This window comes from Staurois parvus, unplaced genomic scaffold (assembly GCF_062004578.1).
Source record: "Staurois parvus isolate SC_StPar_1 unplaced genomic scaffold, SC_StPar_1.0 ptg000393l, whole genome shotgun sequence".
Lineage (NCBI taxonomy): Eukaryota > Metazoa > Chordata > Amphibia > Anura > Ranidae > Staurois > Staurois parvus.
Genome location: NW_028318189.1, coordinates 2074476 through 2102240, shown reverse-complemented (window position 1 = coordinate 2102240; position 27765 = coordinate 2074476). Strand labels below are relative to the sequence as shown.

The 27765-nt window shown below is 42.3% G+C and overlaps 1 protein-coding gene across 1 annotated transcript in view; it reads right to left on the bottom strand.

The window, feature by feature from the left end:
- The window catches only part of NPFFR1 (neuropeptide FF receptor 1), a 404438-nt gene extending 391938 nt beyond the window's left edge, over positions 1 to 12500 (bottom strand). Inside the window, exon 1 of the mRNA XM_089686193.1 lies at positions 12229 to 12500. Coding sequence (XP_089542319.1) covers positions 12229 to 12235 — 7 coding nt within the window. The 5' untranslated portion in view covers positions 12236 to 12500. The remainder of the gene's footprint in view (positions 1 to 12228) is intronic.
- Between the last annotated feature and the right edge of the window lie 15265 nt (positions 12501 to 27765).

The following is a 27765-nucleotide window of genomic DNA, read 5'->3' as shown; positions in this document are numbered from 1 at the left end:
CCATAGCTGCTGCCAGGCCTCTAATCTGCCATGGGCCCCTGTACCGCCTCCTCATGCTGCTGCCAGGTCCACAGTGTCTCATGTCATGTGCCACTTTCAGGTCTCCTCACACTGCTGGTGTGTTCCATTTTTTGTCATAGGGTGCTGGCAGATTACGGGCCTCCCATAGCTGCTGCCAGGCCCCTAATCTGCCATGGGCCCCTGTACCGCCTCCTCATGCTGCTGCCAGGTCCACAGTGTCTCATGTCATGTGCCACTTTCAGGTCTCCTCACACTGCTGGTGTGTTCCATTTTTTGTCATAGGGTGCTGGCAGATTACGGGCCTCCCATTGCTGCTGCCAGGCCCGTAATCTGCCATGGGCCCCTGTACCGCCTCCTCATGCTGCTGCCAGGTCCACAGTGTCTCATGGGTCCCTGTACGGCCTCCCATTGCTGCTGTCTCCATCGCGACACTCTGCCATGTGCCATTTTCAGGTCTCCTCACACACTGCTGGTGTGTTCCATTTTTTGTCATAGGGTGCTGGCAGATTACGGGCCTCCCATAGCTGCTGCCAGGCCCCTAATCTGCCATGGGCCCCTGTACCGCCTCCTCATGCTGCTGCCAGGTCCACAGTGTCTCATGCCATGTGCCACTTTCAGGTCTCCTCACACTGCTGGTGTGTTCCATTTTTTGTCATAGGGTGCTGGCAGATTACGGGCCTCCCATTGCTGCTGCCAGGCCCCTAATCTGCCATGGGCCCCTGTACCGCCTCTTCATGCTGCTGCCAGGTCCAGAGTGTGTCATGGGTCCCTGTACGGCTTCCCATTGCTGCTGCCAGGAGGCAGCAGGGTCGCAGCAGTGTCAGTGGAGGCAAACGGCCACGGAGTAGAGCACCAGCTCCACTGCAGCCTACCACCACGGCCAGTAGTGGTGCCGGTGTGCACGGAGGAAGTAGCAGTCAGCCAGTGAGGAGTAGCGGGGCAAAGTTTCCTACTCGGCGGTGTGGCAATTTTTCGTCAAGCCGCCCGAGGAAGTAAACGTAGCCGTATGTCGACTATGTGGCCAGAAAGTCAAGCGTGGCCAGGGGGCCCATGTTGGGACTACAGCGTTGCGGCAGCATATGCAGCGTCGCCATTCGGTGGCCTGGGAAAACCGTGATAAAGATACGGCGGTTCTGCCTGCCCCAGCCCAGGGTTCCATTTTGTCATAGGGTGCTGGCAGATTACGGGTCTCCCATTGCTGCTGCCAGGCCTTAATCTGCCATGGGCCCCTGTACTGCCTCCTCATGCTGCTGCCAGGTCCACAGTGTCTCATGGGTCCCTGAACCGCCTCCCATTGCTGCTGTCTCCATCGCCACACTCTGCCATGTGCCACTTTCAGGTCTCCTCACACTGCTGGTGTGTTCCATTTTTTGTCATAGGGTGCTGGCAGATTACGGGCCTCCCATTGCTGCTGCCAGGCCCCTAATCTGCCATGGGCCCCAGTACCGCCTCCTCATGCTGCTGCCAGGTCCACAGTCTCTCATGGGTCCCTGTACGGCCTCCCATTGCTGCTGTCTCCATCGCCACACTCTGCCATGTGCCACTTTCAGGTCTCCTCACACTGCTGGTGGGTTCCATTTTTTGTTATAGGGTGCTGGCAGATTACGGGCCTCCCATAGCTGCTGCCAGGCCCCAAATCTGCCATGGGCCCCTGTACCGCCTCCTCATGCTGCTGCCAGGTCCAGAGTCTCTCATGGGTCCCTGTACGGCCTCCCATTGCTGCTGTCTCCATCGCCACACTCTGCCATGTGCCACTTTCAGGTCTCCTCACACACTGCTGGTGTGTTCCATTTATTGTCATAGGGTGCTGGCAGATTATGGGCCTCCCATTGCTGCTGCCAGGCCCGTAATCTGCCATGGGCCCCCGTACCGACTCCTCATGCTGCTGCCAGGCCCGTAATCTGTCATGGGCCCCTGTTGTCGCTTGTTGGCATATTCCGCTCGTTCAGATGCTCCTTCTCCTGCTACTCCTCTTCACGGATTCCGTCAGCAGTCTTTCTTGGAATCCGTTTCCAAGAGACAACAGTTTGCGAGCACGCACCCGACGGTGCAGAAGCTGAACGTCCTCCTGTCCAAGTTGCTGCTGCCAGGCTCGTAATCTGTCATGCGCCCCTGTACCGCCTCCTCATGCTGCTGCCAGGTCCAAAGTGTGTCATGGGCCCCCGTACCGACTCCTCATGCTGCTGCCAGGCCCGTAATCTGTCATGGGCCCCTGTACCGCCTCCTCATGCTGCTGCCAGGTCCAGAGTGTGTCATGGGTCCCTGTACGGCCTCCCATTGCTGCTGCCAGGCCCGTAATCTGCCATGGGCCCCCGTACCAACTCCTCATGCTGCTGCCAGGCCCGTAATCTGTCATGGGCCCCTGTACCGCCTCCTCATGCTGCTGCCAGGTCCAGAGTGTGTCATGGGTCCCTGTACGGCCTCCCATTGCTGCTGTCTCCATCGCCACACTCTGCCATGTGCCACTTTCAGGTCTCCTCACACTGCTGGTGGTTTCCATTTTTGTCATAGGGTGCTGTATGGCCTCCCATTGCTGCTGCCTCCACCGCCACACTGTGGCTCCACACTCTGGTTTTGGCCCCGTGACTGCCCAAATGAGTGAAGTGTGCGGTGATTCTAAGATCGACGGCACTCATCTGCATGTCATACTGACTGTCAGTATTATTTCTCTTCCCCAGCAGACTCCAAGGGCATTTAAATTAAAGGTACAGTGTTCTGCACTAATATAAAGGCTCTCTGAAGCCTAGAAACACCCTTTTATAAGTTAAATTCGTAGCGAATATATTTGACTCGAATCAAAATTTTTTCACGAATTCGCCGAATCGGTCGAATCGAATTTTTGAATAATTCGCTCATCTCTAGTTAAGATGGTGGCCCAGTTTCGAAGAGAGATCAGAGCTACTATCAGCAACCAACAAAATGCTGAGTGAATGGTTTACTGTACCACAGAATAATATTCCCCCACTGTCATGTTTCACAGAACTTGAGACAGATGCTGAAATAGACTCCTTTGACTTTTATACAGACAGCAAAATAATGCTAGGATATATACACAATCGTACAAGACAGTTCTACATGTATGTCGGCAACAGAGTGGAATGCCTAAGGAAGTTCTCTACACCTGAACAATGGCACTGTGTTCCCACTAGCCTCAACCGTGCAGTCGTGCAGTACCTACTATTGCATTTCTGGACACATCTTGGCTATATTCACTAGAGATGAGCGAATCGAACTTGGCGAAGTGGAATTCGTTTCGAATATTAGGAAAAATTCGATTAGCGCCGAATCCGAAAATTAGCAAACTTCGGATACACGAATCGAATTTTCCCCGATCGGCCGATTTTCATCCCTTCTACAGCCGGCAAAAAGTGTCCCTGCAGAGAGCTCCGCTATTTCTGACAGTTCTCTGACAGTTCCTTCACATTTACAGCGGTTGAAACATTGTATCTATTTGTTTCCATTTAGGATACAGATGTTTTTATTCGGAAACAAATAGATACAATGTTTCAACCGCTGTAAATGTGAAGGAACTGTCAGAGAACTGTCAGAAATAGCGGAGCTCTCTGCAGATACACTTTTTGCTGGAATGGAATTCTTCTTATTTTCATCCTACTTCTTCTTCTTCTTCTTCTTCTTCATCCTCATCCTCTTCTTCTTCTTCTTCTTCTTCTTCTTCATCCTCATCCTCTTCCTCTTCTTCTTCTTCTTCTTCATCCTCATCCTCTTCTTCATCCTCATTCTCTTCTTCTTCATCCTCATCCTCTTCTTCTTCATCCTCATCCTCTTCTTCTTCTTCTTCTTCTTCATCCTCTTCTTCTTCTTCTTCTTCATCCTCATCCTCTTCTTCTTCTTCTTCATCCTCATCCTCCTCTTCTTCTTCTTCTTCTTCTTCTTCATCCTCATCCTCCTCTTCTTCTTCTTCTTCTTCTTCTTCTTCTTCCTCACCATCATCCTCTTCTTCTTCATCCTCATCCTCTTCTTCATCCTCATCCTCTTCTTATTCTTCATCCTCATCCTCTTCTTCTTCTTCTTCATCCTCATCCTCTTCTTCTTCTTCCTCATCCTCTTCTTCTTCTTCATCCTCATCCTCTTCTTCTTCTTCTTCATCCTCATCTTCTTCTTCTTCATCCTCATCCTCTTCTTCTTCTTCTTCTTCTTCTTCTTCTTCTTCTTCATCCTCATCCTCTTCTTCTTCTTCCTCATCCTCATCCTTTTCTTCTTCTTCATCCTCATCCTCATCCTCTTCTTCTTCTTCATCCTCATCCTCTTCTTCTTCATCATCCTCATCTTCTTCTTCTTCATCCTCATCCTCTTCTTCTTCATCTTCTTCCTCATCCTCTTCTTCTTCTTCTTCCGCATCCTCTTCTTCTTCTTCTTCTTCTTCTTCTTCTTCTTCTTCATCCTCATCTTCTTCTGCTTCTTCATCCTCATCCTCTTCTTCTTATTCTTCTTCTTCTTCTTCCTCATCCTCATCCTCTTCTTCTTCTTCTTCCTCATCCTCATCTTCTTCATCCTCATCCTCATCCTCTTCTTCTTCATCATCCTCATCCTCATCCTCTTCTTCTTCTTCTTCTTCTTCATCCTCATCCTCATCTTCTTCTTCTTCTTCTTCTTCATCCTCATCCTCTTCTTCTTCTTCTTCTTCCGCATCCTCTTCTTCTTCTTCTTCTTCTTCATCCTCATCCTCTTCTTCTTCTTCTTCTTCCTCATCCTCTTCTTCTTCTTCTTCTTCATACTCATCCTCATCCTCTTCTTCTTCTTCCTCATCCTCATCTTCTTCTTCTTCTTCTTCTTCTTCATCCTCTTCTTCTTCTTCTTCTTCTTCTTCTTCCTCATCTTCTTCTTCTTCTTCTTCTTCTTCATCCTCATCCTCTTCTTCTTCTTCTTCTTCTTCCTCATCCTCTTCTTCTTCTTCTTCATCCTCATCCTCTTCTTCTTCAATTGAAGCTGCTTCTGCTCCGCCACTCTGCCATTGGACTCTTGATAGTCGTCTCCCCACACTGCTGCTGGGGGGACTTTTTAACATAGGCCTCTGTATGGCCTTCAATTTAAGCTGCTTACGCTTTGCCACTCTGCCATGGGCCCCTTTACCGCCTCCTCATGCTGCTGCCAGGTCCAGAGTGTCTCATGGGTCCCTGTACGGCCTCCCATTGCTGCTGTCTCCATCGCCACACTCTGCCATGTGCCACTTTCAGGTCTCCTCACACTGCTGGTGGGTTCCATTTTGTCATAGGGTGCTGTATGGCCTCCCATTGCTGCTGCCTCCACCGCCACACTGTGGCTCCACACTCTGGTTTTGGCCCCGTGACTGCCCAAATGAGTGAAGTGTGCGGTGATTCTAAGATCGACGGCACTCATCTGCATGTCATACCGACTGACAGTATTATTTCTCTTCCCCAGCAGACTCCAAGGGCATTTAAATTAAAGGTACAGTGTTCTGCACTAATATAAAGGCTCTCTGAAGCCTAGAAACCCTTTTAATAAGTTAAATTCGCAGCGAATAAATTCGCATCGAATCAAATTTATTCCGCAAATTCGGCGAATCAGCCGAATCAAATTTTTGAATAATTCGCTCATCTCTATCATTCACCATGAAACAAGGTTCTGCACACCTTTACTGCAGGCCTATAAAGGAACTGGTACTTCTTTTGCCCAAAGAGGAAGACAAGTCATCAACTTGATTTAAAGGGAAGTAAGAAGGAATAGTGCATGTTGCTGCCTTCCCCTCTGAATATGGATTTCCATGTCTCAGCCTAGACTTTCGAGACCAACATCTGCAAGTATTATGCAAAATGTTTGCATTTTTTTCATTTGTTCTTACTTTCCTTCTTGTTTTGCAGATGTTCCTGGAAAGAATCTTCATTTCTTATATTGGACTAAAGTTTGTTATAATAGAAATCATAGATTTCGACGGGGAGTGTCATGTTCCACATGACTGTCATATGCCTTTAAGTGTTCTTTGTATTTTGTCTCTGCTCCTCCCTTTCCTCTGGTTTAGTTCATACTGTATAGATAGCTCCACCCTTTCCCAGTAATGCATTTCAGCTTCTAGCCTCATGTCTTATGGAAGCAGATCACATTATGATCTTTTCACCTATCTGATGTTCATTGTTGTAAGATTCTCTCAGTTTATGGAATAAACTTCACACGATCTACAAGGTGTCATCGAGATCGAGTCACTGCCTTTGTTATTCAACTAAGATTGGAGTTATCACTATCTCATCACAACTGTAAGTTATAGAGATCACACTTTCAATGCTTAGATTGGAGAGACAGAACACCCACAATTCATCAGTGATCTAGTAGGTTGTACTGTGAAGGTCCTTCTCTGACAGAAAAAGTCCACATAGAACTGGAGTGCTAGGATGTTCACAAAATGTTCACCTGGTACAAAATACAAGCCGTGGGACTGTTCCAGTTGATTGGACAAGTCTGCTGAAATGGTGTGGTTTGTATAGTGTCAAAAGGTGCTGTGACCCAAATTCTAACTCTGACTTGGCACATGTCTGCCCCACTGGAAGTACTGACTATCGACTTACACTTGATATACCCAAAGATGAATACCCTCATTAGAGATGAGCGAATTATTCAAAAATTCGATTCGGCTGATTCGCCGAATTTGCGGAAGAAATTCGATTCGATGCGAATTTATTCGCTGCGAATTTAACTTATTAAAAGGGTTTCTAGGCTTCAGAGAGCCTTTATATTAGTGCAGAACACTGTACCTTTAATTTAAATGCCCTTGGAGTCTGCTGGGGAAGAGAAATAATACTGTCAGTCAGTATGACATGCAGATGAGTGCCGTCGATCTTAGAATCACCGCACACTTCACTCATTTGGGCAGTCACGGGGCACGACGAGAAGAAGAAGAAGAAGAAGAAGAATGAAAAGAAGAAGAAGAAGAAGAATGAAAAGAAGAAGAAGAATGAAAAGAAGAAGAAGAATGAAAAGAAGAATGAGAAGAAGAATGAAAAGAAGAATGAAAAGAAGAATGAAAAGAAGAATGAGAAGAATGAAAAGAAGAATGAAAAGAAGAAGAAGAATGAAAAGAAGAAGAAGAAGAATGAAAAGAAGAAGAATGAAAATAAGAAGAAGAAGAAGAAGAAGAATGAAAAGAAGAAGAATGAAAAGAAGAAGAAGAAGAAGAATGAAAAGAAGAAGAATGAAAAGAAGAAGAAGAAGAAGAATGAAAAGAAGAAGAAGAAGAATGAAAAGAAGAATGAGAAGAATGAAAAGAAGAATGAAAAGAAGAATGAAAAGAAGAAGAAGAAGAATGAAAAGAAGAAGAAGAAGAAGAAGAATGAAAAGAAGAATGAAAAGAAGAAGAAGAAGAATGAAAAGAAGAAGAAGAATGAAAAGAAGAAGAAGAAGAATGAAAAGAAGAATGAGAAGAAGAATGAAAAGAAGAATGAAAAGAAGAATGAGAAGAATGAAAAGAAGAATGAAAAGAAGAAGAAGAAGAATGAAAAGAAGAATGAAAATAAGAAGAAGAAGAATGAAAAGAAGAAGAAGAAGAATGAAAAGAAGAATGAAAAGAAGAAGAAGAAGAATGAAAAGAAGAAGAAGAAGAATGAAAAGAAGAAGAAGAAGGATGAAAAGAAGAAGAAGAATGAAAAGAAGAAGAAGAAGAAGAAGAATGAAAAGAAGAAGAAGAATGAAAAGAAGAAGAATTCCAGTACAGCAAAAAGTGTATCTGCAGAGAGCTCCGCTATTTCTGACAGTTCTCTGACAGTTCCTTCACATTTACAGCGGTTGAAACATTGTATCTATTTGTTTCCGAATAAAAACATCTGTATCCTAAATGGAAACAAATAGATACAATGTTTCAACCGCTGTAAATGTGAAGGAACTGTCAGAGAACTGTCAGAAATAGCGGAGCTCTCTGCAGGGACACTTTTTGCCGGCTGTAGAAGGGATGAAAATCGGCTGATCGGGAAAAATTTGATTCGTGCATCCGAAGTTTGCTAATTTTCGGATTCGGTGCGAATTGAATTTTTCCTAATATTCGAAACGAATTCCACTTCGCCAAGTTCGATTCGCTCATCTCTAACCCTCATGTTCTAGTTATAGTAGACCACTTTACCAAGTATGCGGTGCCAGTACCAACATGCAATCTGACCACCGAGCCCACAACCCAGATGATGTGGAACCACTTCTTCCTTCCCTATGGCTGTTCACAGACATCTCATTCAAACCAGGGACCTTGTTTTGAGATCATGTTCTTCCAAGAATAGTGCCACTCCATAAGGCATTAATAATTTGCACACTACCCAGTAATACCCAAAAGGGGCACATGAGAGATTCAGTTGCATTGTGAAGCAACTGCTGAGACAATGAATCCATGAGAAACAAATTAAATTGACCCATAACTTAGCTTAAGTAGTCTGAAAAGACAAACAACACAGTACAGTCCTCGACAGGCCATCCACCCTGCCATGTTATGTTTGGTCATACTCCCGAGAAGCCCACAGACCTCAAAGAACTATAATGTGCACAGAAGAACTTGAACACACTCTGATTTCTTGGAAACAGGAGTGAAAAAGACACCTGTCTTAAGTTCATCAGTTTGTTAAAAATTGGTCATGGATGGAGTAAAGAGTTGGAAGCACCAAGCTCTGGGGAAAGAGTGCTAGTCCAATGTAAATTTACACACCAGCAAGGAAAAGTTCAAGCATCATGGGAAAAATGCACTGTAGTTGTTCTATGACAGTCCATTCCAGGCATGGTAGTCTGCAATAGCAAGGGAGAAGGAACCCAAAAAATCCCAAGACACCTACGACGTAAATTTCTCAAACTCACAGAGACCCACAAAAAGACCCACAAGGGGGTTTTGTAGAGCCTGTGCAAATTTGTAAGCCACAAATGTCTCTACCAAGGAAGGTTCAGTGGTAACTGCCTCCCGCTTTGCCACCATCATCTCCAGAACTCCCACAAGAAGACATGAATCCTGACAATATTACAGACCAATGGTCACTTTGCTCAGGTCCATGCCCCCATTGTGAAAGATGTCCTTCAGAGACTCCCTGTACACTTTGCACAGGATGAATATGACTGATGTGCCAACTTGCTAGGAAAAGCAAGTTCAAGTGAGGTGGAGTGTAGCAGAGTGCCCATTTACTCACTATGCTCAGATGCATTCACAGGCACCTTTAATTCCTTTTACCCATCTCCCTGGGTTCGTGGACATGCCCAGAGATGATAAGTTCCTCAGACCACACTTGATGAAGCAGAGGTAGCTGAGCAAGTGATCTGTAGATAGGTGAACAGCACTCAGCTTGGCTATGACAGCTCGGTTTGCCTAACCACGCATGCACAATCCACACTCTCTCTCAGCACCAGCTGAGCTCAATGCTCTGTGAGTGAAAGAAAAAGCAGTCTGCGCAAATTGAATTCTCATAGTTGGGCGCTTGTTCATGAGGTGCTGGGGCCACGTATCCAGGGGTCAGGCATCTAACCACCAAGCAGAAACTCATGGTGGAAGCAGCTTCAAAAGTAAGGATCATTTTTAAAAAATGGAGGACAACATTTTAATGTATACTCAAGTGAACAAAAGGGAACTAAACCTTTAAATTACACTGACACAACTCAAAGTACCAAGTATGTCTGCTTGCTTCTGTAGAGCTCAACATTTTTTCATTGTACTCTGTGTTTTAATGATCTAGTCAGGATATGGGCTGTAATAGTGTTTTTTAATTTTGTGTTACTGCAAAGATACTTACAGTAACTATGCATTTCACAAACAACATTTGCACAGATATATTTTCTACCATAACATTTAATATTTGCCAGCATGCTACAATATAGTTCTTGCAGTGGTACCCAGGAGCTTTTGTTGCAGTGTTATGGTCGGTAAAGCATGTTAGGTGATTAACCTACTTGTACAGCTTGCACTCCAATGAGCCCTCTAGTTTTCACCGTTCATATAATATTTAACTAGACATAATAAGTGAAACCTAACACTTGTTTAACCCTTCTTAGCTGTACAGGTATATATGATGTGCTTAACGAAAATGATCTTGTAAACTTGTGCTTCTTTTACGTCTATAGTTGTTGTTGTCTAAATGTTTGTTAATTACATGTAGAGGACAGTCATGTCTCCTCATTACATGTAGATTATAGTTCCAGCTTTACAGCCCTGTCTCAAATTGCAATCTATGAGTCAGCTTAGAATAATTGAAAAAAAAAATTGAAAACCATTGGAAGGATTCTAAATGCATAGCCTGACACTGAAGAGGAAATCTATAAATCTGCTGTGAAACACCCTTATGAAAAAAGAGAATGTCAAGTAAACTGTGGTTATTCAAAATAATAGTCATTTTCCAGTGAGAAGTACAAAATAAATTCCCTAAAGGTATCCTAGTGTTTTCCTTTAAGTACTGTTTCCAGGTTAATTTAATAAGAAATCATTTAGTTTGGGCTGTTATTCTCTGGGCTGGTGTTTTTATCTAGTATAATCCTCTATATTAGTAAAAGTTGTGTTTTTCAAGGTTTTCATTTTTGTTTCTGTTCTTTGTCAGCAGCAAATAGTGCAAATTAATCTGTAAATTAGCTTGAGGCACTAGTCCCTTAAAGTATTCTTTAATGTTCTGCTTCCATAGTAAATTCAAGGGAAGACAAAGCAGATAATCTCTCTCAGATTCTATGCTGTGTTCAGAATGATTAAGTACTATGTAAATTTTTCAATAAATATTGATTTTTATCATGGTTTATCTTTTTTTTACACGTTTATCTGCTGTGAAGTGATCTAATGATTTCTGGGGAAGTGTAGTAAATGTTACTGGCTTCCAAGTGTTTCTTCATTTGTAGATTAGGTATTCTCTTTGTATGTACTTCTCTCCAGCTTTTTGTGATTCATAGCAAACATTCCAGAGCTTTATAACTGTAATTAAACTTGACAAATTGTACAATCATCATGGGAAAGTAGTTGTTTACGCCTTTGTCACTGCAGTTCAGAACATGGCAAATAGATTTCCTGTGCACAAACTAAATGTTGCAAACATATTGCTTGCTATTTGACAATATGGAACTGACCCTGTAATTTAAATTTATTACAGGTACTCATATAGCACCATCAATTTACATATATATTGTACATTCACATCAGTCCCTAACCCTCAAGGGGTGTACAATCTAAAATCTCTAACTTACATTCATACATACATACACATACTAGGGCTAATTTAGACAGGATCCAATTAACCTACCAACATGTCTTTGGAGTGTGGGAGGAAACTAGAGTACCTGGAGGAAACCCACACAGGCACAGGGAGAACATGCAAACTCCAGGCAGGTGGTGCCATGGTTGGGATTCAAACCAACAACCTCAGTACTGCCAGGCAGAAGTGCTAACTATTTAGCTACTGTGCTGCCCAATTTGTTAAAGGGGTAAGAGCAATGAATTAAAGGAGGAGTTTTGTCATCTAGTAATGTTAATGCAGTGTGTGAGCAATGTACACATGCAATCAAGTCTTATAGGTTTCACAACAGTATTGGGCTTGTTTAATGGTACAAAATCAATGCTGTGTAGTCACATAAGCAGTAAATCTGATATCCGCTTAGGTGAGGTTGAGCAGTATCTGGTTAGGTTACTGCACAGTGTTGTCTTTTGTATTGTATCAGTAAATTAACCTTTTCTTCTCAATTTTTCAATTATTTCAACATGGCAAGCAAACTGTTTTTTTTTATAAAACTATAAGTGCACTCAGGACATGCTGTGAAACTGTAACTAGAACACAACAGGTTGAATGATGCACTGATGAAATCTTAAGTATGAATTGCAGATGACACCTGTGATTTCATTTATTAGATATACTAATAATATACTAATAACGTCAGTTGCTTTTAATATTAGTGACATATAGCTTAATCCTGGAATTGGCACAATTTTAATTTTTGTTTGATTTAAAGATCTCTAACTTAAAAATGTGTGACTGGTTTGTAACATCACTGCTAGTGCTCTAAATGAGCTGTCATCACTAGAACAGCTCTGAACAATGACCATAAAGAATAAAAACACAGTCGGAATTAAAAAACTAAATATAACAAAAACTCTATTGCTACTGCTTACTACCCCCACTGAGACAGTATTGCATGTTTTCATTTAAAAAACTGTTCCTAGAGTTCTCAGTAGTCCGGTTACACTTTAAAGGAATGTTTACATTATCATCAGAGGTGTGTATGGAACAAAATCAGTACTATTGTACTTACCTTCCATTGTGTCTCTGAATCCAGGAGGTTGTGTCTTCAGGCTGGTGTGGATTAGAAGAAAGCTTCCCTGTCTGGGTCCTGGTTTCTGGATCACCTGCAGCTACTGCAGACACACGTATAACATCCAGATTGCCCCAAAGATCCTTTAGTGGTTTCACTGCAAGATAGCATATCCAAATATTCCCTTGTCTGCACTCTGAAGAAACCGTGCTTCGGGAACTAAATTCATAGATTATTAGCAATGCATGTCTACAATAGCTGTTGGACTAAATACAACATGGATTTCCAAGTATTTTAAAGTTTCTGGCATGTGCAGAGGAAATTAAACAAAACATGGCAGTCAAAATATATCTTTTTGATTAACCCATCACTCATTTAATGAAAATTAGCAGTCATTTTTCCATCTAAGAAATATCTAGATTAAATCCACAAGGCAAGCTGTGCACTCAGTAGGTAGAAACGAGAGCAACTGTGAAGAAAGCTCATATGCAGCCTTAGAATGCTGTACCTGCCTTTTTAGACCGAGATACTGACAGTAGCAAGTGTTTTATGGCTGAGGATTCTCCTCCCCATCTTATTCACAGCTCCGAATTTCCTCCCTTCATTAGATTCTGACTCACCAACGTCAACGCAGAGCACATTGCTACCTCCCTATAGAGGCTGGGGTCTGCAGACTGATTGCTACTGCGTTTCCCATTGCTATGGATACCAACAATACATATTCACTGTGGAGCTTTGGCTCTTTCCCCCCTTTTCCTTACACAGGTAGCTGACCCCTTCGTATAGGTGTACTTTAAAATAAATGATGTCAAATCCTTAGGTTAAATGTATGTTTTCATCAGTTCTTTCATACTTTGCTTCTAAGGGATTCCTATACAAAAACTGTTAACTGATAAAATAGGTTAATACAGTAAGACAATTGTCTTGAAAGATTTGTTTTTAGAACTTGTACATACTAAAAAGAATAATGTTCAGTAGGATATTTATTGAATTAATTTTGATATTGATAGAGCTATCTACAGTTGTGCTCAAAAGTGTGCATACCCTGGCAGAAATTGCGACATTTTGGCATTGATATTGAAAATATGACTGATCATGCCAAAAAATGCTCTTTTATTGAAGGATGATGATTATATGAAGTCATTTATTATCAAATAGTTATTTGTCTCCTTTTTAAATCATAATGATAACAGAAATCACCCAAATGGCCATGATCAAAAGTTTACATACCCTGGAATGTTTGTCCTTGGTACAGACACACAAGGTGACACACACGGGTTAAAATGCCAATTAGAGGTTAATGTCCCACATCTGTGGCTTTTTAAATTGCAATTAATGTCAGTGTATAAATAGTGAATGAGTTTGTTAGTTCTTACGTGGAAGCACTGACTAGACTAGATACTGAGCCATGGGGATCAGAAAAGAACTGTCAAAAGTCCTGCGCAACAAGGTAATGGAACTTTATAAAGATGGAAAAGGACATAAAAAGATGTCCAAAGCCTTGAATATGCCAATCAGTACTGTTAAATCACCTATTAAGATGTGGAAAGTTTGGGGATCTTGATACCAAGCAAAGGTCAGGCAGACCAAGAAAGATTGCAGCCATAACTGACAGAAGAATTGTCCAGGATTCAAAGAAAAACCCATAGGCAACCTCATAAGAAATACAGGCTGCTCTGGAAAAATATGGTGGTTTTTTTTTCAAGGAGTACAATATGGTGATACTTGAACAAAAATGAGCAGTTTGGTCGAGGTGCCAGAAAGAAGCTTTTACTGCACCAATGCCACAAAAAAAGCCAGTTACAATATGCCTGACAACACCTTGACATGCCTAACCAGGTCTTTTTGCGCCATTGATGCAGTAACGGCTACTTTCTGGCACCTCGACCATGCAGCTCATTTTTGTTCAAGTGTCATATTGTGCTCCTTCAAAACAACCACACTGTCTTTTTCCAGAGCAGCCTGTAATTTTCTTGTGGTTACCTATGGGTTTCCCTTTGTATCCCGAACATTTCTTCGGGCAGTTATGGCTGCAATCTTTCTTGGTCTACCTGCTTCCACGTAAGAGCTAACAAACTCATTGACTATTTATACACTGACACTAATTGCAATTTAAAAAGCCACAGATGTGGGACATTAACCTCTAATTGGCATTTTAACCTGTGTGTGTCACCTTGTGTGTTTGTACCAAGGCCAAACATTCCAGGGTATGTAAACTTTTGATCATGGCCATTTGGGTGATTTCTGTTATCCTTATGATTTAAAAAAGAGACAAACAACTATTTGATAATAAATGGCTTCATGTGATCATCATCCTTCAATAAAAGAGCATTTTTTGGCATGATCTGTCATATTTTCAATATCAATACCAAAATGTCACAATTTCTGCAGGGTATGCAAACTTTTGAGCACAACTGTATCTTTTCCACACAATTAGATTTAGGGATTCATCTCATTTTGCTTATAATGATGGATTTATTGCTTCAGGTCTTTAATTACTTTAGTCCAGTGGCGTAGCATGGGTTGTCAGAGCCCAGAGCAAGGTAAGTCATTTTCACCCCCTAAGCCGTGGACTTTTAGCACTCTCTGAGTCCCTTCCACTTGTACAGTACTAAATCCCTTAACCCAAAATCATATGTAGTGATGGCCCACTTGGCCAACTGTTGGCCTCTCTATGTGCAACAAATGCGCCAAAGAAGCTCCACAACCTTTACAGGCATAGAGCTTTGAATGTTTGTTGTGAATTTTGTAGCACAGAGAAACACGTGACTGCTGGCTGCATTTGGGGTGCCATTAAGAACTAAGCTTTAAAGCATTTGTTGTGCATTTCTGGCACACGCAAGTGTGAATGACAGAAGGGGGATTATAGCACGGTGCCCAGTGATCAGAGCCCTGGGACTGGAACCCAGGATAAAGTTAAACATAGGAGGATGGAGACAGACATCCAGGTTCTGTCACAGCTGGCAAGCCATGCTGGCTCTTGCAGTACCGCACATGCTGCTCCTGACCTAGGATTCTCCAAACTATGGCCCTCCAGGTGTTGGGAAACTACAAGTCCCATGAGCCACAGTCATGACTCCCAGAGGCATGATGGGACTTGTAGTTTCTCAAAAGCTGGAGGGCCATAGTTTCCTCATACACAACACTGAGAATGGGCATTTTGTGTGCTGCTGTCATGGGACTCACACCACGGAACCCTTGGCAACCTCACTACCCACCCATAAGTCCCCACCTATGACCTCCCTCCCTTCACACCACTCCTCCTCCTGTGTCTATGGAGCTGGCCTATGTCAGCAGAAGCCTCACGAGAACAGAGGATGCCTGGCCATGTGACCACCCAGCTTTCCTAGTCCTTGAGGAAAGGACCTAGTCTGGGACATCCCCAGTGTATGTTGCTGGTGAGTCCTATGATGCTCCATCCTTACTACTCCTAAACCACGCCTCATTGCCTCTATTTACAAATATGCAGTCTGCTTCATCTCATTACTGTACCTGAACCATGTCGGGCGTGCCCTATGCTGCCCTGCTCCTACTACTCCTACACAATGCTCCAATGCCATTATACAGCTACTATGCAACATCCCATTATGCCTCTACTGTATCTTTCTACATACTGGAACAGTATCTGCTATGTCCAGGTAATAGGTTCTCTCTGCTGTACAGTAATTCCCAGGTGATCGGTCCCCTACAGTATCACCTACCTGTACAGTTTTCCTTCTAATCCCCCAGGTGATCAGACCCTATAGTGTCACCTACCTGTGCAGTGTTCCCTCTATGCCCTGAAGTGATCAGTACTCAGGGTTTCTCCTGTACATAGTGCATCAGTTTTACTCCCCTGCTATGTCCAGATAAGTTCTCTCCAGTATATAGTAATCCCCAGGTGATCAGTCCCCTATAAAGTCACCTATCTTTGCAGGGTGTCCCCCTACATACTGAACTCCACACTGTAGTCCTTGCTATGTCCAGGTAATATATCCTCTCCAGTATATATAATCCTAGGTGAAAGGTCTCTCCGGTATGTGTATATATAAAAGTGCAGCGCTATAAACACACACAATCTATTTACTAGTAAAGGTGAAGTAATAAATATGATAAATATATGTTAGGTCATTTTGTATAATCAAAGGTATATATAGAGAAGATAAAGTGCCAAACAGTGCAAAAAGTGCAATCAAGTGAATCAAGTAATGTCCGTAATACAATATAGTATTGAATATCAATCAGCAAATATCAATCCATAATTGCCCTTATATAAAGATCAAAATGCAATGTATCCAAGTGCAAAGTGCATGCGTGCAAATATTCACGAAGGGGATCCACCACTGTGGACGGATGTACACTCACCAGAGAATAAACATTAATAGGCTTCTGTTTTAACCTGTCACATCTGGAGGTGAAGAGGCAGCCAAGGGGTTAATCCTACTGCTTCATCCGGAAAGAGATGGGAAGGTCCCTTGTCCTCCTTGCTGCAGTGCTGTTCCTGATTCCCTTCACACGTGGTCTGTCTGTGCTCACCTACATACTGAACTCCACACTGTAGTCCTTGCTATGTCCAGGTAATAGATCCCCTCCAGTATATATAATCCTAGGTGAAAGGTCCCTCCGGTATGTGCTCAGGTCCCTTCCAGTGACAGGTGGTTTACCTGGCACATGTTCCCTGGATAACATCAGCTCTTCTCCAGCAGGTTACTCGGTGACAAGGTCGGCCAGTGTTATCATTGGGAGATCACCAGAGAGCAGTCCGTGTCCTGTCCCCTCTCTGTCTGACTCTGGGGGGGCTGGAAGGAGGACACAAGGACTACATGGGGGCCCATTAGATGTCAGGGATGGATGTGACAGCTGTGGGTCACATGGAATACAGGGAGGTCCTTCCTTTGGGACTTCCAGCAATGATCACTTACTAGGTGACATCCAGAATCAGTGTTACCTGTACATGATGATAAGTGTTCTATACTAACCCGGCTAAAGTTGTGCCCACCCACCAGAGACTGACAGACACAAGAGCAAATAAGAAGTAGAAGTGCCCTGCGGCCAGCTGGGGCTTTGGACCCAGTACACTCATGACAGCACAGGGCTCATTTCTGCGCCTCTCTAAATGTTGCGCCCAGGCCTGATCCATCTTACACCAGTGCTTTAGTCTTTAGACTTTTCTCTTCATATAAATCTGAATAGTGTAGCTTTGCCACTGTGTGCATCTAATGTTTGTAGCACAAATCTAGGACTGGTTTGGCTGCGTGGTCCCGGTTTCTATTCTGTGATAGGCACGTGGCAGCCAGGCACATGGTATTTCACAGTGACACAGTTCAGGAAACAGGTTGTACTTGTCTTTTTTGTAGTTTATTTGCTAATTAAAACATGGATGGGGTGAGGGTGAGCCTTGGGCTACTCCAAAACATCTAACAAACTGTAATGGAGGACTCTAAATCTGATCTACTCCTTAAGGGTGAGAACCACCCTGTTGAATGTGAAAGTAACTAGATTTCAAACAGGAACTCCTCAACAGGAGTATGCTCTTGGATACACTGCTGTAAGCTCTCCAAAATAGGGAAAATAAACATCTCTGGACTCCACATGGCAGGTACTCCTTGTGCCCTGTACACTGTGTTGCACTTGCAGTATCAGTCAGCTTCTGTACTTGTTGCCCGTCTCCTGGATTCTCAGATGAGATTTATGCATGCTTCCAGGAGGCTAGGCCAGAGGTCTACCTGCCCAAACAGGAGCTGGAACCCCAAAAGGATTTCTTTGGTGTTGCAGGTAGCCTCCCAGGGATGCCATAGCACTCATACTGGGTCTCACTCCCCTAGGAACAAGAGGAAGCTGTTCCAGGCCTCAGCCTATTTATGCTTCTCTCAGCCCCCTGTTGGCAACTCCCTCTGTTGACCAGAGATTGGCTGAAGAGGCATAAATATGCAAGCCAAGGTCAAACCTCTACTGCCCACTATATCTCAGCGTTCAGTGGGATGCAGTGGAAAGTTGCTGAGCCTGCACCAGCAGAGCCTAGACCAGACACTAACAAACAACTGATCTCCCTGATTACAAGGAGCTAAAAAACTACATTTACCTAACACTTTTAGCCTACTGAGGGGTGCTACATGTCATTTTAGCTCAGCTTAAGACTGGCATACAAAATATGTTAACATATGCATGGCCAATTTGTAAACACATACTGGGACCAATGTAGACAAGAGTCAATTACTGTAACTTTAGATGTCTTTGGAGTATGGGAGGAAACCAAAGAACCCAGAGGAAGTCCATGCAAACACAGGGAGAACTTGCAAACACCATGCAGATCTTGTCCTGGCCAAACCAAGGGCCCCAGTGTTGCAAAGCATAAGGTGCTAAGCCACTGTGCTGCCATAAAGAGTGTACCTTGTGTTTAACCACCTGGAACTTGGTGCTTTGCCTTCTCAATTAGAGTAGTGGGGGCCCATAGTATTTTTAATTTTAAGGGGTCCTCTGTCGCTGTCCTTGTGCAAAATACAGTCTCAGTCCCTGTAGTTTAATAGCTGGATGTGCATTTATTTTTTTTTTTGTGCAGTTGCCTGGAAAGCATTGTACCTGTGATCAGTAGATAACGGGTGCAATGTAGGCTCCTCCAGACATGTCCTCTGGCTTTCATCCTGTACCACTGTACGGGCTTTCTGTTTGAAAACCAGAGGGCATGTCAGTGGACTACAAGAGCAGTCAACAGTGCCCTCACAGCCCATTGAAACTACATGTCTGTCTAAAAGATATAATGTGGAAAATGAAGACATTGCTAAAGTAAAAAAAAAACTAAACTCTAGATTCTGGATATAGGGAGAAAATGATCAGCGTACAGTTAAGCTCTGTTCTCCATGGTTGTTACACATTAGTGACTGGGTGGTATTTGATTGTGAAGGCATATGGCTTTTTGCTGATACTGTTATTTGGTAGTTTTTTGTTTTTTTTTACTCTGAGCACTTGCTGTTTTAAGTAATAAACATATGCTGTTTGGCTTGTTTTTCTCTTTCTATCGTACTGTGTCAGTGATTACTCTATCCATCACCTCTCTTTATACAATTGTATAATAAAACCTTTTAATACCAAAACCTGAAAACATAAAGTGCTTCCAAATGGTTATACATATTCATTTTGTAGCACTAAAAAGAACACAACAGGTTGCTTGTATTAAATTGTTTGCTTTGTCACAGTACAGTAATATTTAGCCCTCTGTGTAGATAATGCACTAAATGGAATTTTCATATTTTATCTTTAAACTGATCCAGTCACAACAGACTTACTGATGAAAAAACCTCAGCTTTGTAAAGCAGTATATTTATACTTACCTCCTGTGGCCCCTGTCTTGAAATGACAGCTTCATCACTGCTGCCCAGCTGCAATGGGAGGAACATGTATTTAACCCTTCCCATTTCCTATTCCACACCACCGCATTTTATATATGTATGTTTCCTCCAGTAGACCATCAGACCACCAGTGATTATTACAATGCGGTGGGAGATATACACTAGTCTACCAGGTATTAGTAATGGAATGTATTCATATTGGTGCACTGTGCTACAATGTGAGCACTGATTTATATTCTTTTGTTTCACTATGCCGTATTTGTGCACAGTGTTATATTACATTCTGACAATGTTTTACATTGCGGTTAGTGTGGGCACCGCATAGTATTGTGCTATCATGGCCTCTGTTGAATTAAAATATGGGCTCTGGTGTACTTTTGCAGTAGCTAATCTGTGTTATGTGTCATAGACTGCTGTATTGTGAAAGAGACATTTTATAGTGAGCTTGTCAGCAAGGTCCCTTTTTACCTGTAGTATTACCATTTTTTTTACTGATAAATCCCTATATTGTATTATGAATCACTTCATATACTATGAAGGGAATTCATTCTATATCAGTACCATGCATAATAATTTGGCTTTTTGTTCTTTAAAAAGTATGCATATGGGTAGTGCTTGGGAGGTGGAACAGGAAAGGACTAGCACCTCTAGCACAAAAAAACATTGACTATAACAAATATTCATATGTGAAACAAATTCACAAATGATTGTTGAATCATATGAAATGTAATCTTATCTACATGATTTTTCTCGGTCAGTGACTGGGACTATTTTGTAATTAAGTGTAGCCCTCTTTTGAAGGGGTTATTAAAAATTACCCTCCCCAAGCAGGATATTGCGCTTAACCTGTAGGTAAATAAGAGAACCAGAATCTTTGCTAAGTGGAAGAGTGGGTTTGATAATAAAGTTATCAGTTACTCCACTCAGGACAGGGTTTCTGTGAACAAAGGGGATTCCCTTCCTGGGAAATTAACCAGCTATATAGTCAAAGTAATTGGCAGCAAAGGAACTACTGCAACCAGAACATAACATTAACCATAAGTACACAGCTACACACCAGTATAGAAATAATACAAGCTTTATATAAGAAAAGAGTAATAATAGTATATCCATCCATTGTACAAACATGTATTATCAGCGAAGGGCCCAACAAGAGTCCTGGTGGAATTGTGCACATATAACTGGGTACCTGGGTATACATAGGTATTAACAGAGATACCTCTAGATGAATGTTGCAGCAAAGTTCAGTTGCAGGGACCCCAATGATGATAGCAATGCAACATGTGTTTTGGTGTCAGAGACCTGAAGACAAGATCAGCAGTAATGGGAAGATCCTTCAACTGTTGTCCAACCAGCCAGGAGCACAGCTTCTCACACGCAGAAAAATCAGTGTGGCACTGGAACTCAAAATCAGCTTATTAATCTGTGCTTTAGTCCCCCCCTAGTAGTTTTTAGTCTGTCATGCAACCGGACCTCTAACTACCAGAATTGGTTGTCAGATGCCTAACCTGGCTCTAGCCTATGCTGGTTATTGAGCCCTGAGCTAAATCTAGCTATTGAATCCCACACCAGAAATGACAAGGTTGACTAAAATACAAGAGCTGTATTTATAAGCTATTGAAAACAAACAGGTTCATCTACTAATATACTGGAAGGTGATCACTATATGTATACTGTACCACAGACCTAACTCTTTGGCACTGTGCATGTGAGATAATAACAATAGGACAGAGATACTTTATCACAAAAATTCAAATTCATATTCAAGAAGCTATGAGCAGCTGTAGTTAAACTATTAGAACATAGGAATACTTGCATAATAGTTCCTTGGGGGCTGGATTTAGCAGCATGGACAGGACATGTGCTTGAGACTCTCTGTCTCTCTTCACCTCTTCCTTCTGGGGTTTTGTAAGTCATTTCTCCAGAGACAGGAAGTGCTAACACATAATTATACTTAACACTGTGATATTAGCAGCTAGCAGTAGGGGGCAGCTGATCCCTTAACAAGTAACTAGCATTTTCAAAAGGAGAGGTCAGCAGTGGCAGCCTCTATATTTAATTCAGTATAGGCTTTCTATTTGTTGCATTCACACATATATGTTACAATGCATATTTCCATTGAAATCAACAGAAATGCCTGAAAGTATATATCAAGGCATGTTGAAATGCATATCAACAACTATAATGAGTGTCAACGCGAGATAATATGCAATGCAAAGTGGATTGAGATGCATGATTTCCTGGGTTTCTATTAATTTTAATTAGGTAAGATTAGACCTCCCTAGCTGTTTTTAACCACTTGCCCTCCAGAGGATTTACCCCCCTTCCTGACCAGGCCATTTTTTGCATTACATGCAACACTACACCCAAATTAAATTGATGTCCTTTTTTTCCAACGAATAAAGCTTTCTTTCAGTGGTATTTGATCACCTGTGCTATTAAAATGTTCTGTAAAAAAAATTAAAACATCAAATTTCATCATAAATTTAGGCCAAAATGTATTCTGCTACATGTCTTTGTTGAAAAAAAAACCCAATACGTGTAAATTAATTGATTTACATGAAAGTTATAGCGTTTACAAATGGTGGTATATATACTGAGATTTTGTTTTATTTTTACTAGTAATGGTGGCGATCAGGACTTTGGTACTCCAACGGGCATTCTGACACTGGGGGAACAGACTTGGTGTCACTTACATTCCCAGTGACACCAATACAGTGATCAGGGCTAATAAAAAGCACTGACACTGTACTAATGGCACTGGGCAGGAAAGGGTTAAAATGTGGGGTGATCAAAAGATTAACAGTGTGCTGTTTTACTATGGGGCTGTGCCTGTGTGCTTCACTGTAAGCACACTGCTTTGCATGGCTGTGTTATGAACAGCCATGCAAAGCAGGGTGCAGGAGCTGCCCTGTAGCAGTACTTCTGCTATAGGGCGGACGAGAAGCTGTTAATGTGAAGTAATTTGTTCTCAAAGGTCATCACAACAAACACTCTAAAGTCAGGTTTCAGTCTGATTCTGGCACCTTAGACACTCCTACTGGTTGTTTGAATTACAGGGCTGGCAGGCTGCCAAAAATTTTATTTCCTCAAATAATGCTAAAGCTGGCCATTCACTAGCAGAATTTCTTATGCAATTTTTCATTGTAAGAACATTTCTAATTGTTAGTGGTGTCAAATAAATGTTTGATTTAGATCACAGTGACAAGAAAATTACTGTAGAAGAAGCAGGAAAGAACAATTTTCTTGAACAAACATATTTCTAACAATGTATGTGGTTTTCATATAGTAAATTACATTCATTACAAAATTGAGTGTTAAAAGCATATGACATTTTTAAGTTCTTTCAAACAACCTTCTTCAAGTCATCAAATGTACCAAGAATTTTTACATATGTTCATCCCTACTGGTATATGGTTAGCTTAAGATTTTAAAGCCTGCATTGTGAACTTTGAAGATGAATTTCTGCTCAGTTCTTATAGATACAGAGATGAATGAAGGTTTTGCTTTTCAGCATATCTAAATATTTCAGAGTGCAAAATTTGGATGCAGGTTTTCTTTAAATTGGAAAACTGTGGCTACATCCTTACACATGTTCCTTCAGTTAACAGAATAGTATAGTTTATCAGCTGAATTTTTCTAGCTTGCCACACATTTTGTGTATGCCACCCAACTCCTGAAGGTCTTCAGTGCAGGGCAGGTGGTAATCAGTAGCTCAGTCACACTACTAGTCCCAACAATTCATTTCTAGGAACAGCAACTTTTTGTTACACTGATGGAAAAATGCTTCCCTATGGTGGGAGCCAGGGCTGCTGTTAGAAACCACGGGGCCCCATACAGCCAACCTAACAGGGCCCCCTCAAATAAACACAGTTCACTATGCTTCAGTTATGAATGAACACAGTGAGCGATCAGTACCAATCACTCATTATGTTCGTTCAGGAAAGGAAGAGGCTGGTAAATGTGACATATTTACCAGACCCTTTCCCCACTTTCCATCCTGAAGGCTCCTATTGTGTGTTTGTAGCTGCCGGTGGAAAGGAGGAGGAGGAAAGCCAGCAGCTCTGCGGGGGTGGGGGCACACAGGGGCCCTGGGCAGTAGAGTGAAAGGTATGGTGCATAGGGAGGGCGATTGGTAAGGTGGGGGGGTAATTACCCCCTGATCCCCTGTATGGCTCTCTCTGCAGCAGCCATAAGCCAGCAGGAGGGAGAGGAGAAGAAACCAGTTTTCAGCTGCTGCAGAGAACCATACAGGAGATTAGTTCCATCAATTGCCCCCCCAGCCGTGCCGATCACCCAGCTGCCTGGGCCCCCCTGCTGGTCTGGGCCCTGTACAGAAGGACTGGTAGTACCCCCTTGTCCACGGCCTTGGAGGGAGCTACAGGAGTAACAAGTAGTCTCACATATTTTGAGCATTGTGCAAGTGTGTGCCGTTATTGTTACTGCATATAGGTTGTGTAGCTAACACAATAAAAAGCCACTGGTTCTCTATCTTTAGTGATTAACGCTTGCAGTCAAAATGATAAAAAAAAAATCAGCACAAAGGACATAACTTACAGTCAGTAGGATATGTCCCTTGTGCTGATGTCACTTTTATTAGATGAAATCCTCCATGGACCCCCCTACCCCCCCTTACTATAATCCCCTGGTGCAGTGGGGGTTAATAGAACTGTGGAAGCTGTCATAGGCTCTCATCAAGAATGCTTGACTGTGCCCCCACTTTCTGCCCAGCTGCTCCATTCATAGAAGTCATACTATAGCTCCTATGAATAAAACACAAACTATGAATGGAGGACAAGCAGATGTATGAAAGGTCCAACCTCTAATGTCTAGTGATTTTGGTATGGTAATTGAGCTACTAAAAATTGCCTGTGCGCCCCTGTGTCAGTTGTGATACACTGCACTATTCACTGTGCTGTGTTATCGGTCACTGTGTGGTGCAAGGCAGTGGATTGCTTTGTGCTGTGCTGTAAAACGTTTGACCTGCCAGCACACACCACCGCAATGTGTTGGTGTGGATCAAACTGGTAAGAGACAAGGCATTTGTCTTTTCTTGCGGTGGGTCTGTGGTAGGATTGCGCTGGAATTGCCACCCAATGCAGTCTTAATGCACCTGGTGTGAACAGATCCCAAAGGTTTAATTATTTAAACTCAAAATTCAAAAATGTTAGATATATAATAAAGATGTGAGTATCTGTTGCCTAAATTGGATATTTATGGGTAACAAGTAGTTAAGCACTGTTTCAGAGTAATAGGATTTCCTAGTATTGTGTAGCTATGAATTGTGTGTAGCCACACCATCATGAAACGACTTTTACTGGTAAAAAGCAATGCATTCATACTAGAAGCTTTTCATGCTGAACTATACCATCAGGATCACATTGTGGCAAGGCTACACTATTCAGGCTCATATAATAAAAAAAGTCTAAAGACTAACAGAAGATCTGAAGCACAAATACATCAGTGTAAACATACTGAAATGAATGATTTAATTTTCAAATTTAACAGTTTAGAGGAGATAGACAACTCAATCAATAGCAGTATAGGAAGGCACATCTTACTGAACATTTTTTATTATCTTTAAACCGGAGTTCTACTCACCCTATCAAAAAATAAAAGTCAGCAGCTACAAAAACTGTAGCTGCTGACTTTTAAAAAAACAGCCACTTACCTGTCCCTCGTTTCCGTGGTGTGTCTCCCACAGCTTGTTTCACCGGCCGTCCTGTATTCCAGGTGCCGGCATCTTCAGTGTGGGCACCCGGCTGTGATAGCTTGCGGCTTCACAGCCGGGTACCCACTGACCATGCGTAAGTAGCATTGTGCTTTCTGAATGGTCCTGTAGTTTTCTGGGACCTGTCACATGTCCCAAAAGACTACAGAGAGGGAGGCAGGGAGGACACCTTCTGCTTCCGATCTCCTAGGCAATCGGACAGGAAGTGGGAGCAGGTACCTGTCAAATTCGGTTACCTGCTCCCCAAAGGTGCCAATCCTTAATGGGGAGCAGTCCTTAAAGTGGAACTTCCCCTTTAGGGTGGAGCTCTGCTTTAATATGCAGGTATGAGGCATTAGATTATTGTGCCAGTCAAACAAGAATATATTGTTACCAGCTAGTATTAGTTTTTGATGATAAAACTTGTAACCGCAATGTATATATAACCCCTTTTTATTCTAACCAACATAAATAAAAGTACATTCAAGAGTTGAAAATATAAATCTACCGTAACATAAACCCATTCGAACTGAGTGACAAAGCCATGGAGTTAAAGCAATTCTTTGAAATGTTACATAATTAGTATTGTTTTTTTATTCACCAGTTCCTGACAGCCAAAAGATGGCTACAGCGCAGTGCGCTAGTTCTGGTAGGGCGTCCATGGACATCCTCCCAGAACCACATCCCTTGGGGAGCGCACCCTGCGTGAGCTGTGATCACTGTGTCCTTCGGACACAGCTGGTCACATGTTTGGGTAAAGGGCCAATCAGAGCTGCCTTTTACCATGTGCTCAGCTGTGTCCAACCACAGCTGATCACAGAGTAAATAGGAAATGCTGGCTATCAGCAGTCCACTCCTCACAAAGCGCGTGAGGAGAGGAGATCCGGTAAGCAGCAGTTCTCAGAGGGGATATCTACACTGATCATCAGAGCACTGATCATCAGTGCTCTGATGATCAGTGTAGCCTCATCAGTGCTTTGTATCAGTGCACATAAGTGCTTATCAGTGCTTTCTATCAGTGCCTATCAGTGCCGACCTATCAGTGCCCATCAGTGCCACATATCGGTGCAGCATCATCAGTGCCTCTTCATCAGTGCAGCCTCATCAGCACACATCAGTGAAGGAGAAAATCACTTATTTACAAAACTTCATAACAGAAACTAAGAAAAACGTGGGGTTATTTAAAAATTTTTGGCCTTTTTTTTCAGTGTATAGCAAACAATAAAAACCCCAGTGGTGATGAAATACCACCTAAAGAAAGCTCTATTTGTCTCAAACAAATGATACACATTTAGTTCTGGTACAGTGTTGCATGACTGTGCCATTTTCAGAAATGTTGTTGTATCAATTGGTTACCATGGTAACCAAATGTAAACAATGACCTGAACTGGTATTTCTTGGGGCATCATTTGATAACCAAGGTACAGTAGCTAAACATTAACAATGCCCCAGTTTTGTGGCATCATTTGATTGCCATGGTAACCAAATGTAAATAGACTTTGCGGGCATTTCTTGAGGAATCATTTGGTAACCGAACATAAACCATGTCCCAAGCTGGCATTTTTGTGGCATAATTTGGTTACCATGGTAACCAAATGTAAACAATGGCCTGAACTGGTATTTCATGTGGCATCATTTGGTAACTATAGTAACCAATGCCCCAAGGTGGCATTTTTGTGGCATCCTTCTGTTGCCATAGTACCCAGTGTCCCAAGCTGGCATTTTGTGGCATCATTTGGTTATCATACATAAACAATGTCCCAAGCTAGTAACTGGTCACCATGGTAACATAATGTAAACAATGGCCCGAGCTGGTATTTCTGAGGGCATCATTTGATAACAATGGTAACCAAACATTAAAAATGTCCCACGCTGGCATTTTTTGTAGCATCATTTGGTTACCATGGTAACCAAATATAAACAATGGCCTGAACTGGTATTTCATGTGGCATCATTTGTTAACTATAGTAACCAATGCCCCAAGCTGGTATTTTTGTGGCATCATTTTGTTGCCATGATAACCACATGTAAACAATGGCCTGAACTAATATTTCATGTGGCATCATTTGTTAACCATAGTAACCAATGCCCAAGCTGGCATTTTTTGGCATAATTTGTTGCCATGGTAACCAAATATAAACAATGGCCTGAACTGGTATTTCATGTGGCATCATTTGGTAACCATAGTAACCAATAGCCCAAGCTGGCATTTTTGTGGCATCATTTGTTGCCATGGTAACCAAATGTAAACAATGGCCTGAACTGGTATTTCATTTGGTAACCAAATGCCCCAAGGTGGCATTTTTGTGGCATCCTTTTATTGCTATGGTAACCAGTGTCCCCAAGCTGGCATTTTGTGGCATCATTTGGTTACCATAGTAACCATACATGAACAATGCCCCAAGCTAGAAATTTTGTTGTATCAATTGGTTACCATGGTAACCAAATGTAAACAATGACCTGAACTGGTATTTCTTGGGGCATCATTTGATAACCATGGTA